The following is a 16,362-nucleotide window of genomic DNA, read 5'->3' on the forward strand; positions in this document are numbered from 1 at the left end:
TCATCGTAATACAAATATTAAGAGAAAAATAAAAGAATTAACATTTAAAAAACACTATCTTAATATGACAACCTACATAAATACGTACAAATAATATTTAATCCATAAATAAATGCTTAGATTAAGTGTGTCAGATTATCTTTTGGCAACTCACCTCCACTTCTACCTTCTACACCCTTTTGTGCACTGTATGGGCTAGAAGCCTGGGAGCTACATTTCTCAAAATCCCTTGCTGGTTGGATTCAGGTTAAAGTTCTGCCAAATGAAATGCATGTATAAGATAAATGGAAGGCACTAAAGAAGGGAGAGTTATCATTACTCAGGTGCAGAAGTAAGGTACTGCTGTGGCTTCCAGGTACACTGCAGGCAGCTGAGCATATGGATGTTATTTTCTTGTGATACCTGAATTTCTTGATTTTTCTGAAGGCTAGTATTGGCTCCCTGACCTTCACTCCTTTAGTCCTTCCAACCATTTTATAAAATTCATATTCCCTATGTTAAATTCCTTTCAGCTTGAAATAGCTAGACTGGTTTTGGTTTTGCTACTATATCAATACCATAAGTGGTTCCATGAAGCCATGAAACAGACCCACAAAGATGAGTATCTAAGATTGTTTACTGTCTTGATTAGATTTGACAAAGAATATCATTGACTGTGTAATAAAACCCTGTTAGGCTATGTTTACCAGGGCAAAAACAGTCTCTTCAATTATAATCTATAGTTGCCTAAACTGAAGGATAGGTTTTGGGAAAAGAAGTGATTGTTTCAATAGAACATTATGGTGGAAAAGAGAATTACAAAGTCTTTGAGGTGGACTGTCACATCTGGCTGAATTGGAAAAATTACAAAAAGAAAACAATAAGCTCTGTGCTTTGAAATCTCAGCTTAAGGCGGGATCAGGAAACCAGATCCATGATTTTGTTAAGGAATCCAGTATCTCTTGCAGGTTTAAAGTCAATGTAGCAAAACCATGGTTTTAAATTCTAAGCAGCAAAATTATAACTCAAGTTAACTTCATTGCTTTATTAGGTCTTTTATATGAAAGTTATAGTATTGATTGGGAAAGGGCGAGACACTGTGAATTGGAATGGGGACCTTGAAAGTCTAAATTCCTCTGAGCTTCCCTTGGCATCAAAATTAGTTCTTTTTGTCTCTGAAACTGTTTCTCCTTGTTTGAACACCCTATAAATCTACTCATCAAAAAAAGGGGAGCGCTAATTCTCCTTAAGACCAACCTTCAATCCACCTCATTGCCATCAAATTCGTAAGTACAGTTAATTCCAGCAGATTTCAGGATTACAAGTGAGAAATTTGATTTTACAGAAGATAGCATAAACACTGAAATGCATCAAGAAATTTCAAGTTCTTAGAAAATATCATCTAAGACAAATGAAGTTTAATCACAAAAATGTGAAGTATCTACCAAAAAAACATGAAAATGGACAGATAACTAAAAAGCAAATGTAAATTGTTTCCAAGTACTGGCAGAAAGAAACACGTCACTGGAAGAAAACTCCGTAACAACAAATACTGGCCTGATTTGACTATAGTTAAAGTAGTATATATAATGGAAGTCAAACAGTGTTAATAGCCAGATGTTTAACTGAAGCTTCAAGAATAGGAATCACTTACTCTTGCCCATCTATTTACATTTCCCCATTGAATTAAGAATAACTGTTTCAAATTAAAGAATTCAAACTGAAACTGTCTAACTAGTAATTCATATTAAATAAATCTTAGATTCAGAGAATATGAAATATGGAAAGAATCTTAGAGATTCTCTAGTCCAACCTTTGTATTTTAAACTACGAGGCCAAGACAGGTTTACTTACTTGCAGAAAGTCCACCAGTAATTACAGAAAAAAAGAGAACCATTTTTGTTTCTCTCTATTTGTTCCATTGCTTTATGCTTCCTGGAATATGCCTGCGATCATTTTGGGAAGTGAATTATGTAGAACAATAGATATATAGAGTTTGCAAAAATACAAACATCTCTACATTTTAAATATATATTGTTTATGAGTGGCATAACAATCCAGCTACAAAAGGATTCAATGTTTATTCACTCCAAGTTTCACTTTCAATCCAAGCATCAAAACGGAAGCTAACATATTAATGGTAGCCAGGACTAATTTTTATGTTTGTATATACTGTTTATTTACAAAAAAAAAAAAAAACTGAAATCACTTATTTAAAAAATAAATTATGCAAGAATGAACTATGTAAGCATCAGACAAAATTCAAGAAGTAAAGGGAATTAGACAAAAATGTATCAATAAGTCTAGACCAAGTAAAGTTGTGATTATTCAGTATAAAACTGTTCTCTGAACTTTATAATAGCTGATCCAATGAAATATATAGCTATTGAGAACAAAATTTTCTCAAAAATTTACTAGACCCCCTTCCTACTGAGGAATACATGTGTGTATGAATTGGAAACTGAAACATTTTCCATATAATACATTATAAAAGGTAGAAAACATAGTAGAACCTATGTTCAGATACTTTATAAATTAAATGTGGACATGTGAACTGACCCAGAAACCTAGTATCACATCTTTCTATGTTACTTTTATTTTCTTGTACTATATATATTTACAGTTTTGTTATAAAGAGTGTTGTCTTGTTCCCAAAAAAACTTAAGATAGGTAAGGTTACACAAAATTGCAAGAGAACACAAAAATTATAAGATAATTTAGATAAGAAATCAACAGAAAACCATCTTTATAACATTCTTCACGTGTGAAACGCGAGAGCTAAATTCCAAATACAAAGAAAAAAAAAGAGAGGGAAAGGAAACGATGGAGAGAGAGAGGGAAATGAGGGAGAGAGAGAGGGAGGAGAGAAAAAAAAAAGAATAAAATTGGGAAAACATATTATTCGTAATTTGGGATTGTCTGTAACTGTGAATCTAATCGTGTGTCTGTTTGCAAATAATACATGTATTTTAACCATTTGTTAACACAGAAATAGCCACAGCTTTCATGAAAACAATTAATAGATTTTCCAGCAGAGGTAAACCCTGACAGCCTGGATTAGCTGTTGCAACAACTTGCAAACCAATACTCCCCAGAGCCTTGTGGAAGGGAAGCATACCAATATCAACTCTGTGACCACTCAGCACCATGACGTGAAGCGTCTGTTCAGGAGGTCATTTCCAAAATGTATCCCATACATCTTGATGTACAAGAGATGATAATTTATCACCTGGATGTAGAGATCTACTGTAAACTAATCCAAACTGCTGATGATACACTAAATCAGTTTGAGTGATGAGTATAAATAAAGCTGAAAGTGAAGTACTGAAGGACACAGATCTATCTGATCAATGAGATGTCACGTTGGCAAATGAAATGCAACGTTGACAAACATGGAGTCCTCACTTGAAAATTAACCAAGTCAAGTTTTGGAGCATAAAGCCACACACTGATACAAGTTTTGAATCAAAGTTTAATATAATGGGAGTCAGAGGAATAGCCTGTTTCAGATAAAACTGAACAGACTGAGTCAGTAAAAAAGGATCTATTAAAAATGTATGTATTTTGCATACCAAGAAAAGTACGACAGGGTAAAGAAAAAAGCTGCAAAACAATAATCCTTTGCAAATAACATAATTATTCAATCTGCTGAGCAAATCTATACATATAGATGAGGAAAAAGAATAAAAACAGTATTCAGAAAATGATTTCGCATCGACTTGCTACCAGGAAATCAAACTCAATCTGTGTTGTCCTTACGAAAGCTTAGATATTTTCTGGAACCATCATGTTACAACTTCAATGGGAAAAACAAAGAAATGGTGATAAAGAAGGACATTGCTCTAGACAGTTGATATTCATGGAAGGCACTCCTAAGACAAAAAGATTTTCCCAACTACGTGATCAGAATAGAACTTTTTACACCTGGCAAAATAGGTTCTATAGATTCAGCTATCCTGGAGGTGTCCCTAATGGAAAGAGCTGATTGAAGTAAATTTCAACCCCTGCTGGAACAAATCTGTTAAAGTATTTTCTAAGGGAAATTATTCTTCGGGAAGTTAATATTTTCTCTTTGTTGCATTAAGTATATGTAGCTTTGCCATAACATTTAACTCTTGCTTTGTATTTCAGCTTTTTTGGTTAATTTTGGGTCAAGACAGAATTATACTTCTAAAAAACGACCTGATCCCAGATGTAGTTTATTTAAATTTCAAAATGAAAAGCTTACTAAGAACAGATAAGATTGATTGCGCTCTATGTCTTAGCATAATTGTATTTCAGGTGAACATCAATTCACTTTAAAGGACACTTCTAAGTAGCAGAATGCATCATAAATAATTCATCAATCACTGTGCTGGGAACATGATTTACTCCAATGGATTTCAATGGCATAAAAGCTCTATTTTCCTGTATTGGTGTTTGTTTTAAAAGAGTTTAAGAATCCTCTTTTTGGAAGAATTTGCTTCTAGAGTCCGTACTTCCTACTCTAAACGCAGTTAGATAAAACAGTTTCTTTTCCTTCATTTTATAAAGCATTGCATTTTCAATTGAAAAAAACTTTTAAACAATCTTTGAACAAATAACCACCTACATACAGCAACAGCGAAACAACAAATACATAAAAAGTATGTATCTGAAAAATGGTATTAAGGTTTTCTTAAAAACGTAATTCTACTAATGTTAATAGAATTTATTTTCACCTTATATAAACCTTTCACTGGAAAAAAAGAAAAGCCAGCTTTCTGAAAATCTTCTATTGATTACTTACGCTCTTACATATCTGAAATAATTTCAATTTAAAAATGCAAATTAAACAGATTCTAAATCATATAACCTTTCAAGTTCGGTCTGTGGATACAGTGCACGTGGTATCTATAGCTTTCATTTGTCATACTGAAAGACACTACTTACCTTATACATTCTAAAGTTTTCCATCGAATTCAGTAATCTTGCATTAGCAATTTCCTAAACTGTGGATATCTTTAAAATATATTGACAAGGAAAATTTTAAGAGAAAATAAAGCATTTTACTTACTTGCAAACCCCTCTGAAATACTGAATGGCCCATAAAATTAGCCAGCATTCTAATTAAAGCAGCACCCTGTAGGAAAGAATATTTAAAAAAGAAAAGAATTTCAACCTAGTAGCATGATTCCAAAATGTCCCTATATCAATCAAAAAGAGTCAGCTTCATCCATGCTATTTTATTCTAAAATATAACAGTTAAGAAACAAAACCAAATCCAAGTCGATTCCAACTCATAGCAATCCTACAGGACAGAGTAGAACCGCCCCATAGGGTCTCTAAGGAGCACCTGGTAGACTTGAACTGCCAACCTCTTGGTTAGCAACCGTAGCACTTAACTACTACACCACCAGGGTTTCCATAAAGAAACAATGAACTCATAAAAAGGGACTCATAAAACAGATACCACTTATAGGTAACAAGCACATTTTGTTTTGTAGATCTAAAAGTTTTGTGGATGTAAAACCTGTGACTGCAGAATAGATGTCTCCCGGACAGAATATCTCAAGACAATAATAAGCTATTATTCAAGTGAAATAAACATTTTACTGAGCAATCTATATATAACAAAGTAAATAAAAAAGTAGTTCCTGTGCTTATGAGCTCATAAACTAGTAAGGGAGGGCTGTTCACACTAGTTAATATAAGTTTGGAGTAACACAGATACTTACTGCACCTCTGGCTCAACCAAGAATAGCTGTGGGAGTGGAGAGTAGAGAGTACTGGTTAAAAGTTCAGACTCTGCCACCAGATTGCTGGGTTCAAATACTGGTTCTGCCACTTACTCACCATGTTTCCTTGGGAGAATTATTTAATTGCTCTCTTTCTCACTTTCCTCACTTCTAACATATATTTAGTAGTCATCTGTATTTCATAAGGTTGTTCTTAAGATTAAATAATTTAATATATGCAAAGTGGTTTAAACAGGGTCTGAAAAATACTAGGCACTATATGAGTGTTAAGGAGTCCTGGTGATACAATGGTTAAGCTTTCTAATCAGTTCGAACCCACCAGTTGCTCCATGGGAGAAAAGACCTAGGATCTGCTCCCGTAAATATCTCTCATTGCTGTCAAGTCAGTCCTGACTCATAGTGACCCTATAGGACAGAATACAGCTGCCCCATAGAGTTTCCAAAGCTATAATCTTTATGGAAGCAGACTGTCAAATCATTTTTCTCATAGCAGCTGGTGGGTTCAAATGACTGACTTTCAAGTTAGCAGCCCAATCTAGGAAACCCTATGGGGCAGTTCTACTCTGTCCTATGGGGTCACTATGACTCAGAATCAACTGGACGGCAATACGACAACATATGGATGTTAGCTATCAGTATTATATCAAACTGTTTTTTGTTTTTTTAATTTCCTGTCTATTCCTTTTAGAGCCTACATTTAGCCAAATGTATCCACATACAAGTAAAACAAATGTGATCAGTATTTAGAGGAATAGAGAAAATACTACCATATTTTCACACAAAATACACCTTCTATGTTTTTTTGCCAACGCTGCCCTTCCCCGATGAGGCATTTTCATAAGCACTGCTATGCCTTTCTTTTTACATGTAGCTATAAAAAAAAAAAAAATGTCATAGCATGCTTACAAAAATACTTTGGGGGGGCGTGGTTGGCAAATATAGAAAAAAAATTTTTTTTTTTTACTCGTTATTGGCATAAAAATGCTATAACTTAAACTCACTTTGAGAACCATTGTTATAATACAGTAGAATAATATCAGTGCAAAAAGGTAGAGTCAATGTGAAACATTCCAAGTAATGATGGTTAAGCTCAGATTAAAACAAACCAACAAAAAAAATTCAAGTGAAAAGGTAAACTAGTAAAATTGGTTACAGCATTTAAATTGCATGAATCAAAAATCTATCTAAACCAAACAGACATTTGTCCACCAATGTTTGCTGCAGCAACGACAGCCAAAGGTGGGAACACCTCAAGTGTGTATCAGCAGATGAATGGATAAATAAAATGTGATATATACATACAAGGAAATATTCAGCCATAAACAGAAATGAAGTTCTGATACATGCTATGATTTGGATGAACCTTGAAAACATCATGCTGAGTGAAATACCTTAGACACAAAAGAACAAATATTGCATAATCCCATGTACATGATGTATCAAGAACAGGCAAATGCATGAAGACCAAAGTTTCTTAGTGATTACCAGGGGTGGGCTGAAAGAGGAAATGGATGGGTATTCTTGAGGAGTACAGAGTTTTTGTTAAGGGTGATGGAAAAATTGGGAAATGGATAATGGTGATTTTATATAACATGGGGAATGTAATTTATGTCACTAAATTGTACAGGCAAACATGATTGAAATGTTTTGTTACACATATTTCACCACAGTAAGAATTTTTTTAAAAATCTATCTCATGTAGTCCAACATCAATTCATTCTATCACATTAATTTATTTTTTATTATTTAATTATTATTTTAAAACTTATCTTTATTATTACCCATTTATTGTTTTTATAGCACTTACTATTCCGTGCAATTATCATGCTTGTATACTTGTCTGTTTTCTGTTTTCCCCTCTCAGAACATAAGCTCCACGATAGCAGAAATGGGTCTGTCTTGTTGACTATAATATACCTAGTGTATGGAACCCTGACTGGCATAGAGCAAGTACTCAATAAGCATTTGTTCCATAAATGAATGTGAATGTGGACAAACAGTCACTTTAAAATTATAATACTGCTTCATTAAGGCCACAGATGATCCAATTATATTTTTAAAAATCTAGGTAGACTAGAATGGTGATGGTTATGATGTGGTGATGATGAAGATGATGATGACAGAAAACACAGTGTTAGGTACTTATCAAAATGCTTTACACATCTTAATTCACAACAACCCTATGATGTAAGTGTTATTATTATCCCTATTTTTCAGAGGAGTCAAGTTTATAGTGCCAGTAAGTAGTAGAGGCGGGAACCCAGGCAGTCAGATAAAACTCTTGCCATACTGAGTCAATCCTACAAAAATGACTGATAAGGGAGTAGCAAAAAAGCACCCACCGGAATGTGAGATCCAGATAGGTAGGGACTGGAAAAATGAGTATTAGCAAATGCCGGACTTGTACAGACTAACAGAAAGCATCAAAACTGCTCTGAGATTACAATACTTCAGTAGAGCAAATGACTGGTGCAGTGGTTAAAAAAGAAAAAAGATGCTCCGCCCGCAGGTCCACTTAAAAGAAAAATTCGTTTACAGATTCTGTGTTTCCCTTTGCCTTCTTTTCTCTCTGTTAAACAGTCATTTTATATTGAAAAAACCTAAAAGCAGACCTAGACAGAGATAACAAGGAATTTGCCAATGATTAACTTTGTTAGCACTAATAGCAAGTTAAAAAAACAACAAGTAAACCCATAGGGAACCTAGCAGGTTCTTAAAAACTTTCATCTTGCACTCTGTACCTTCTGTAACATGTTTTTACCCCAGAGATGACTGTTTATATATAAAACAAACAAACAAAACCCGTTGCCGTCGAGTCCGTACCAGCTCATAGCAACCCTATAGGACAGAGTAGAACTGTTCCATAGGGTTTCCAAGGTGCACCTGGTGGATTCGAATTGCCAACTCTTTGGTTAGCAGCCGTAGTTCTTAACCACTATGCTCCAAAGATAGAGCCATATATCATACAAAATCACTTGAGAACGTCCTAAGGCCCAGTGGTATACGGCCGTGTGCTTCCAGCATGTGATGTTATTTTGTTTTGAAGGAATAGTAAAGTAAAGAAATTAGCAAATTGCATTACAAGCGCCTCTTACTCATAGTCCCACAAATTAAGATTCACATGTGATAACTATACATGTCTGCTCCTTAGAGACCATTCATTCAGTCTGTAGCATTAGGTTCTTTAATTAGGTAACCAGTTCACGTTAGACTTATGAACGGCAGCTTAGATTGGGGGAAGATGGAAAGTCCATATGGCATGAGACATCCCTCAGGGTGCCATTAGTATGTGAAGAACAGGAACTGCTGGAAGACAGAGAACTTGTTTTTTTCCTTTTTTTTTGGACTAGGGTCCTGGATGTCATTGAAATAATATTAATAATATTTAAATATGTTTCAGGATATCAGTTGCCATAACCAAGAACTTTCTCCTGAGTTCTTTTTCTCCTTTCATTTTTATTACAAGTACTTGACAATTTACCTGGCTTAAATGGTTTGTGTAAGCTATCTCCCATAAATGCAAAGACTCTTCTCTGTTTTATAAACATTTCCTCAAATTAAAAATGCCCAATAAATTAATACAATTAAAAAAAAATCTCCACAAAGATATTATAATTGAGTGATAACTATACCCTAAGTGACTTGAGAAACAAAATATAAGTCTTCGATCCACACCAAAATGTTTCAACTGTGGAGCAGTCAATTGTAAGCAGCAGAAGTTTAAAAACAATAAGAGCCTAGTTCTAGAAGAAAAAAAAAAATCCTTTATAGCTACATATTCCATTTCATACTCATTACAAATTCACACCCTCCAATAACTCATTTCTTGCCAGATGTCCTTTTTTTACAAGAGAATCGTAAGAACCACATATAGACTCATCTTGTCTGGGACTAGACTGCTGCGGCCAGTTCAGAGATGCAAGAATGCAATTCTATTGTTTGTTATGAGAATTGTTCCCTATAATTCTGAGATTTTAATGCTATACAACACTCAGGTTCCATGTATCACCACTAAAGAAGGGTCTTAAAAAAGCTTCGGTTACCACCAAAATTTTATTCACAAATCAACAAAGGATGAGCTGGACAAAAGTCAGAGTTTTATGATTCTTCTGATATTTTTTTTCCTCTCACACTTTCTACTTTTTTCTCTTTTGTTTGCTTCTTCCTCCTTAATTTCTGCACGCTTGTGTAAATCCATAAAAAATAAGTATTTATGATTCAATCTGGGGACCAGGTTAGAATTCCCTCTAGAACCTATCACCTCTGCTTCTTGAATTTCCCTGACAAGCTCTCCTCCTATACATTTCCCGATCTAACCTATCCACCCCGAGAGTGGAAACTGTCAGTTCTGCAGCAAACCTAACCCTTGCTTTCTCGTGAGGGAGGTTTAAATCGCAAGCAGTCAACTCAAACTTTCCTTCAGAACTGAATCACCGTCTTTACATGATTTAAATGTTTCCCCCAGGTAATGATGACTTAGGAGCCCTGGTGGTATAGTGGTTTAAAACGCGCAGCTCCTAACTAGAAGTTCAGCCATTCAAACCCACCAGCTCCTTTGCAGGAGAAAAGATGTGGCAGTCTGCTTTTTTAAAGTTTTACAGCCTTAGAAATCCTATGAGGCAGTTCTACTCTGTCCTATAGGGTCGCTGAGTCGAAATCAACTTGACAGCAGTGGGTTCTGAATGATGACTTCATCTAGTGTCAGGCTTTAAAAACTATCAATTTAGCATAGCCCTGGTGGTACAGTGGTTAAGGGTTTGGTTGATAGCCAAAAAGGTTGGCAGTTGGAATCCACCAGTCGCTCCTTGGAATCCCTATGGGGCGGTTCGACTATGTGAACTATCAGTTGGAGTTGACACAAGGGCAATGGGTTTGGTTTTGTTTTAACGACAAAAGAATCCTTTCTAATTATAAGGAATGTGCTCATTTTCCTGTCTGGGTTAAGCTGGAGCTATGTGCTAACTAGAAATAAAGCCAAGAAGTATCATCAATATTTTAAAAGTTACATAATATCACTACTATAATTGGGAGTTAATTAACTTTTAGAAAATATGTCTGTGTTACCCACTTGAGGATTTTACAGTCCCCGGAGTAGCATGCACTCTTCTGTATTTAATGTTGCCTTTTCTTTCCAAAGCAAAATTTTAAAGATCCCTGTTTCGTAGAATTCATAGCCAGATAGTTTCTCCAGCTGTCTCATTCAGCCAACATATATTAAATACCTACTATGTATGTGTTATAAGAAAGCTCACATATCTTACCATAGACATAACTCACTATAAATATACATACATATTTTTAAAAGCATCGAATCTTCTTTCATCATCTCTTTAAAGCATTTGTTCACCAAGCAAATAGTGTTTACAAAATTGTAATTTATACTCGCTTGTCACTTAAAATTTCTGCCGCAATAATAAAAAAAAAAAAGCGGACATTTAGGAAGCCTGAGTAGCTGTATGGGGGGGCGGAATACACTGTTTCAGCAAGATTTTTGAAATTTTGAGATTAGCTCAAGAACATTCATCACTATGTTAGCTAAACTTAGGTTCAGAGAAATACTAAGATGGTAATGACTTGCTGTTTTTTGTTTGTTTTGGTTTGAGGTTTCAGAAAGAATATTTCACAAAAGTATGCTTATAAACCCATTTATCCATTAGTAATTTTTACATTTGGAGAAATCATTTTCAAATAAGTCTCCAGCTAAAATTTATTTTAGTCTACATTGTAAAAATTTGCATGGGTATCAGCCCTGCAGACATTAAACATCTCCAGAGAAGGAACGTGCCCTCATGCCTTGGTTCCCCCTCGCCCAGTGCCTAGCTCAGAGGAGGTTCTCCCCTTAAGTTATTAAATAGATGAGAGAGAAAGAAAAACTTTCAGTGCACATAGCAATTACTTGGAATTCTTGAAGAGCTGGTACTCAGCCGGCATACACAGTTTATTTTTTCATTGGTGTGCTTCAGTGATAAGTAATCAATTGTGAAGAGAGAGATCTTCTAAAGTAATTATTCCTTCAGGTAAGCTTATTGAGTAAGACGGTGTGCTTAGTATCCTGTAGAATATAAATAGGAGTGCCACAAGCCTCTGTCCTCAAGGATCTCAAAACCTTGTAGGAAAGGTGAGAAGATACAAAGTAGTATAAGATGAATGACAAAAGAAATAAAATATTCTGTGTGTTTCACAAGAGGGAGAGGTTATTGTTTCTGGATGGATGAAGGATGGAGAGGGTTTAAAGAAGTGGCATTTGTGTTGAACCCTGAAGGATATATGGGGTTCCATGAACAAAGATAAAAGATGACAATTGCATAGGCATGGCAGAAATGGCTTTTGCCTAGTTATGCAGGTGTGAAAGTGGAAAGGACAAGTAGGGGGCATGATACTGAAAGACAAAGGGCACATTACAGGATCATGGAAGATTAGGTTGGAAGAAAGCATTGGGCAGTTGTTAGAGAAGTTTGAGTACCAGGGCTAAGAAATTTGGACTTTATTAGAGGATCAGGAAGGATTTCAGAAAGGTGGTAAAAAAGTTGGGACTTACCTATGATACTCCAGGAAGTAAAAAAGCCAGAAACAAATGGTAGCAATGAGGATAAAATGAAGAGATAGGTTTAAGAAAGAGAACAAAGACAGTTTTGATTTTTAAAGTATGAGTGACTGGAAGGTGACATTAACAGATATATATATAGAGCTTTTTTTTTTTTTTTAATAGAGCTTAGAAGAAAGTGTGGAATAGGTGACTATGATAGTATTCATTTGAAATGTGGGTTTGAAGAACAGGTAAGGAGCCTAAGAAACAGAAGAAAATGTGAACATGGAAATGAGATCATGATTGAAGACACACATTGGAATCTGGAGTGGGTGAGACTGCCAAAAGAAAAATACTGAGGTTTTAGTGAAGGAGATAAAAAACAGAATCTTAAAATCTCTCTACAGATTCTGTATGACTTGCATTTGAGTGTCCATGATAGCCACTCAATAGATAAATGAAGTGTATTATTCAAGGAAATCAATGAAGAAATGGAATTAAGAGCAAAGAATGACATACTGTGAAGTAGCATCAGAGAAGATATATTTTAAGAATAAATGTTTCCAATTTCAATGAAAACGATAGCTAAGAGAAGACCATAGTAGATCACTTTTAAGAGACATATTCAAATAAACTTACGGATATGAAAAGCAAATTGAAACAAAAAAGAGAACGGAAAAAGGAAGCCAGAAAACACGTTCAAGTGAGGTTTTTTTGTGTTTTCCTTTCGAAGAATATGTGAGAAAAGTTTGGGAAAAGAAGAGGATCCAATGGAAATAAAGACTAGAGATGCACCATATCAAAAGATAGTTGTTGACATCGAGACAAGATTCTCCACCAGCAAAAAGATTATGACCGCGGAAGGCTCAGATGATAGCTAGTATTTTTTAGCCAATGAAGTATTTTTTAATTAAGGTCAAAGGGCCACAATGTCTGGTGGAGAACAGGAACCAAGGAGCTATTATGTGGGCATGGACGTTGGAACAGGCAGTGTCCGCGCTGCCCTGGTGGACCAGGAGGGGGTCCTCGTGGCTTTCGCAGACCAGCCAATTAAAGAGTGGAAGCCTCAGTTCAACCACCATGAGCAGTCCTGCGAGGACATCTGGGCTGCATGCTGTGTTGTCACAAAGAGATGGAAAAAATGAAGTCTGAAGAGGTTAAGTAACCAGCCTGAGATCACATGACTGATAACAGGAAGAGTTGGGATGCTGCTGCCACTGCTGCTGATACCCACATACTCTGCCCCTTGCCTTCCTCTCCAGCCTCATCTCCCTCTATATGGCCCTTGCCTTGAAAGTTTATTAAGCTACGTGAAGCTTCCTAAATTTGCCATTATGTGTGGAATGATGAGCTTACCTGGATTGTTGCACTTAGCATACTAAATTACAAGTGCTTTTAATAGGCTCAGATAATGTTTGTTGAATACATAAACAAATGGAAAAAAAAAAATTGTTGGAGCAAGATTCCAGGAAAGCCAAGTAAGAACAAAGATCAAGGTTAGTCTGGAAAAGAAGAGGGCAGTCTTCCTCTGAGACAGGACAGAGGTATGAGAGGGAAGTAAAGACATATGGGGGATTATGAAGTGTAAAACTTAGGAATCGAGGAATACAATGCATGGGTCAGTCTATAAGCTCCATCAAGGTGAAAACTTGATTTGTCTGATTCACCACTATAGGCACATTGTCAAAAACAGTTCCTAGTACATGGTAGATTCTCAATAAATACTGGTTGGCTGACAGATTGGTGGCCTGTCACTTCTAAACAAAGTAGGAGAAGTGGTCCCCAGTTTAAGAGAGTTAGTGGATAAAAAGGTTTGAAATAACTTCAGTGAGAAGGTAATAATAGGGAGTAAAAAAAATGTATCAAAGTACAGAAAAGCCATAGATCCTAGTTGAAGTTATTAATAATGTATCCAACATTTACTAAACACTTACCATGTGCCATCTTCACAATATTATAAGAAAAATATTACTATCTTTATTTGTTGGACCAGGAAATAGAGGCTTAAAATGTTGTATAACTTGACCAAATTGACACAGGTAGTAAGTAATAGAGCCAGGATTAGAAGCCCAGTTATATACAACTCCAAAATCAGTCACCTTGACTATTTTAGCTTACCTCTTGTTATCCCAAATCAAAATAGTTACATGACTCTCTCCAGACACACTGGGTATAGCAACAACTAAGAAAAAGAAAAGAAATTCTTACAATTACTCCACGTTTGGAATCAGTAAGCTGTTCACAGAGGAGTATGAAGGAAAATTTAATTTAATGAGTCAGAGTTGAAATGGTTGACCAAGATGCCCAGGATTGGTGATGGAACAGAATCTCTAAATGAGCTAGCTGAATAGGACATGATAGACTAGGAAACATAATGATAGCTTAGGGCAGGTTCAGTAGGAATAAAGGGCTAATGAGGTTGAAATTGTGGTATTTTGATGTTTTGATCAGATGTTACATGTGGGTGTGGCAGCCATGAAAATGCGTTGTTCATACTTCCCACTGCCATTACCATCATAACCAAGGCCACACTTTCCATGGGTTGTTCCTAGCCAATGACTGAGCATGGCAGTGGAACTAGGCAAGTCCATTCCAGGGAGCCAAGGGACTTTGCCAGTGGGCAACTCTGGCTTAAGAACTGCCCATTGGCCTGGATGAATGTTTCTTGTAATCGGGCCACAATAGGAAGGTCTTATGAACCCATGTTCCTTCCTTCTGTCTCTCCTTGCACAGTGGTCAATCTGCATTGTCAGCACAAGGCTCTCCCTGCTTTTTCCTATTCCCTTCCCAAAAAAATGTCTTGCACATCACATTGCCTACTTCTGAGCAGATCTGAACTAACCCAGTAGGACAATTTTAAATGCTGAGATTCAAAAAAGTGTAAACTGTTGGATGAGAAGTCACTGGAACAAGGTGGTAATGAGGACACTAGTAACAAGTAAAACACACACTAAAACTGGGTCTTTTCCCTTTTACTCCTCTCAAACAGTCCTTTGGTTGGTGGGTATTCCATACTACAAAGGTGCAGGCTTTATGGCTTGTTTTCCTCCATTTTAGGAGAAAGTAAGGAATAATGTATCATTATTTTCAGTTTACATACGGGAGAGACTGAGGCCAAGGTATTAGGTAATTTCTCCAAAGTTACCTAGTATAGTAGTTGCTGGAACTTTTCTCCAGACCAGCTTCCATCCACTCAGTTGTTGAGTTCTTTGATCAACACAGAAATTATGAACTAAGACTTTCTTGTTATCACCTGAGTTGTTGAAAGGATCAGTCTATTGATTCTAAGTCAAAGTACTTTTTAAAATGTAAATTTCTAAAAGTTGTCACTGCACTAAACCTAGACATACGTGAAGATAATCTGAAGTTCTAACTATTTTGCTACTTATGAATGGTTTTTGGTCTGGAATAAAACATATCTTAAATACCCCTATGGTTTTTTCAAAAACTTTTTTTTTTTAACAATAATATGATAGCTATATTTAGGGCCCAAAGTAAGAAAGAAAGAAAGAAAATGCCTAAACCTAAATAGTATCTCCCTCTCACAAACTGGTTACCAAAAAGAAAGTCTGAGAGACAGAAAGTAGAAGAAAGAGGAAAAAAAGAGAAAGACAATTAATATGACATAAGAAAGCAGAATTAATGCCCCATTGCCCCAGTCACCCATGCTTGCAGCCTTGGAGTGCTCTTTAGTTTTCTATTCACTGAGGCCAAGTCTTTACCTCTGTACCGCTGAAAGTAATAGAAAAATAGTAAAAGTTTTCTAGTTCTTTTTATGATGCTATATAACTTTGATATAAAAATTAGACAAGGTAAAATATAGGTCAGTCTCCTTTATAGTTATACATAGAAACTTTAAAATTTATGTTGTTGTTTGAGTCAAGTTGGCCCCTGACTCATGGCGACCTGATATGTTACAGAGTAGAACTACTCCATAGGGTTTTTTCTTGTCTGTTACTTTTATGAAAGCAGTGTGCCAGGTCTTTCTTCTGTAGAGCATCTGGGTGGGTTCAAACCAGCAAGCTTTTGGCTACCGGTTGATCACAAACTCCTTGCACAACCTAGGCACCTTTATAATTTATATTATATATTAATTATATATAATTTCTGGGATCAAACCCACTTACATGTAATACTATA

General features: G+C 35.7%; 1 protein-coding gene across 1 annotated transcript in view; it reads right to left on the bottom strand.

Annotated features, from left to right (window-relative positions):
- Positions 1 to 16,362, bottom strand: part of TRHDE (thyrotropin releasing hormone degrading enzyme) — a 486,396-nt gene that overhangs the window by 118,679 nt on the left and 351,355 nt on the right. The window contains exon 7 of the mRNA XM_003405210.4: positions 5,015 to 5,080. Within this exon, the coding sequence (XP_003405258.4) occupies positions 5,015 to 5,080 (66 nt within the window). The remainder of the gene's footprint in view (positions 1 to 5,014; positions 5,081 to 16,362) is intronic.

This window comes from Loxodonta africana, chromosome 4 (assembly GCF_030014295.1).
Source record: "Loxodonta africana isolate mLoxAfr1 chromosome 4, mLoxAfr1.hap2, whole genome shotgun sequence".
Taxonomy (NCBI): domain Eukaryota; kingdom Metazoa; phylum Chordata; class Mammalia; order Proboscidea; family Elephantidae; genus Loxodonta; species Loxodonta africana.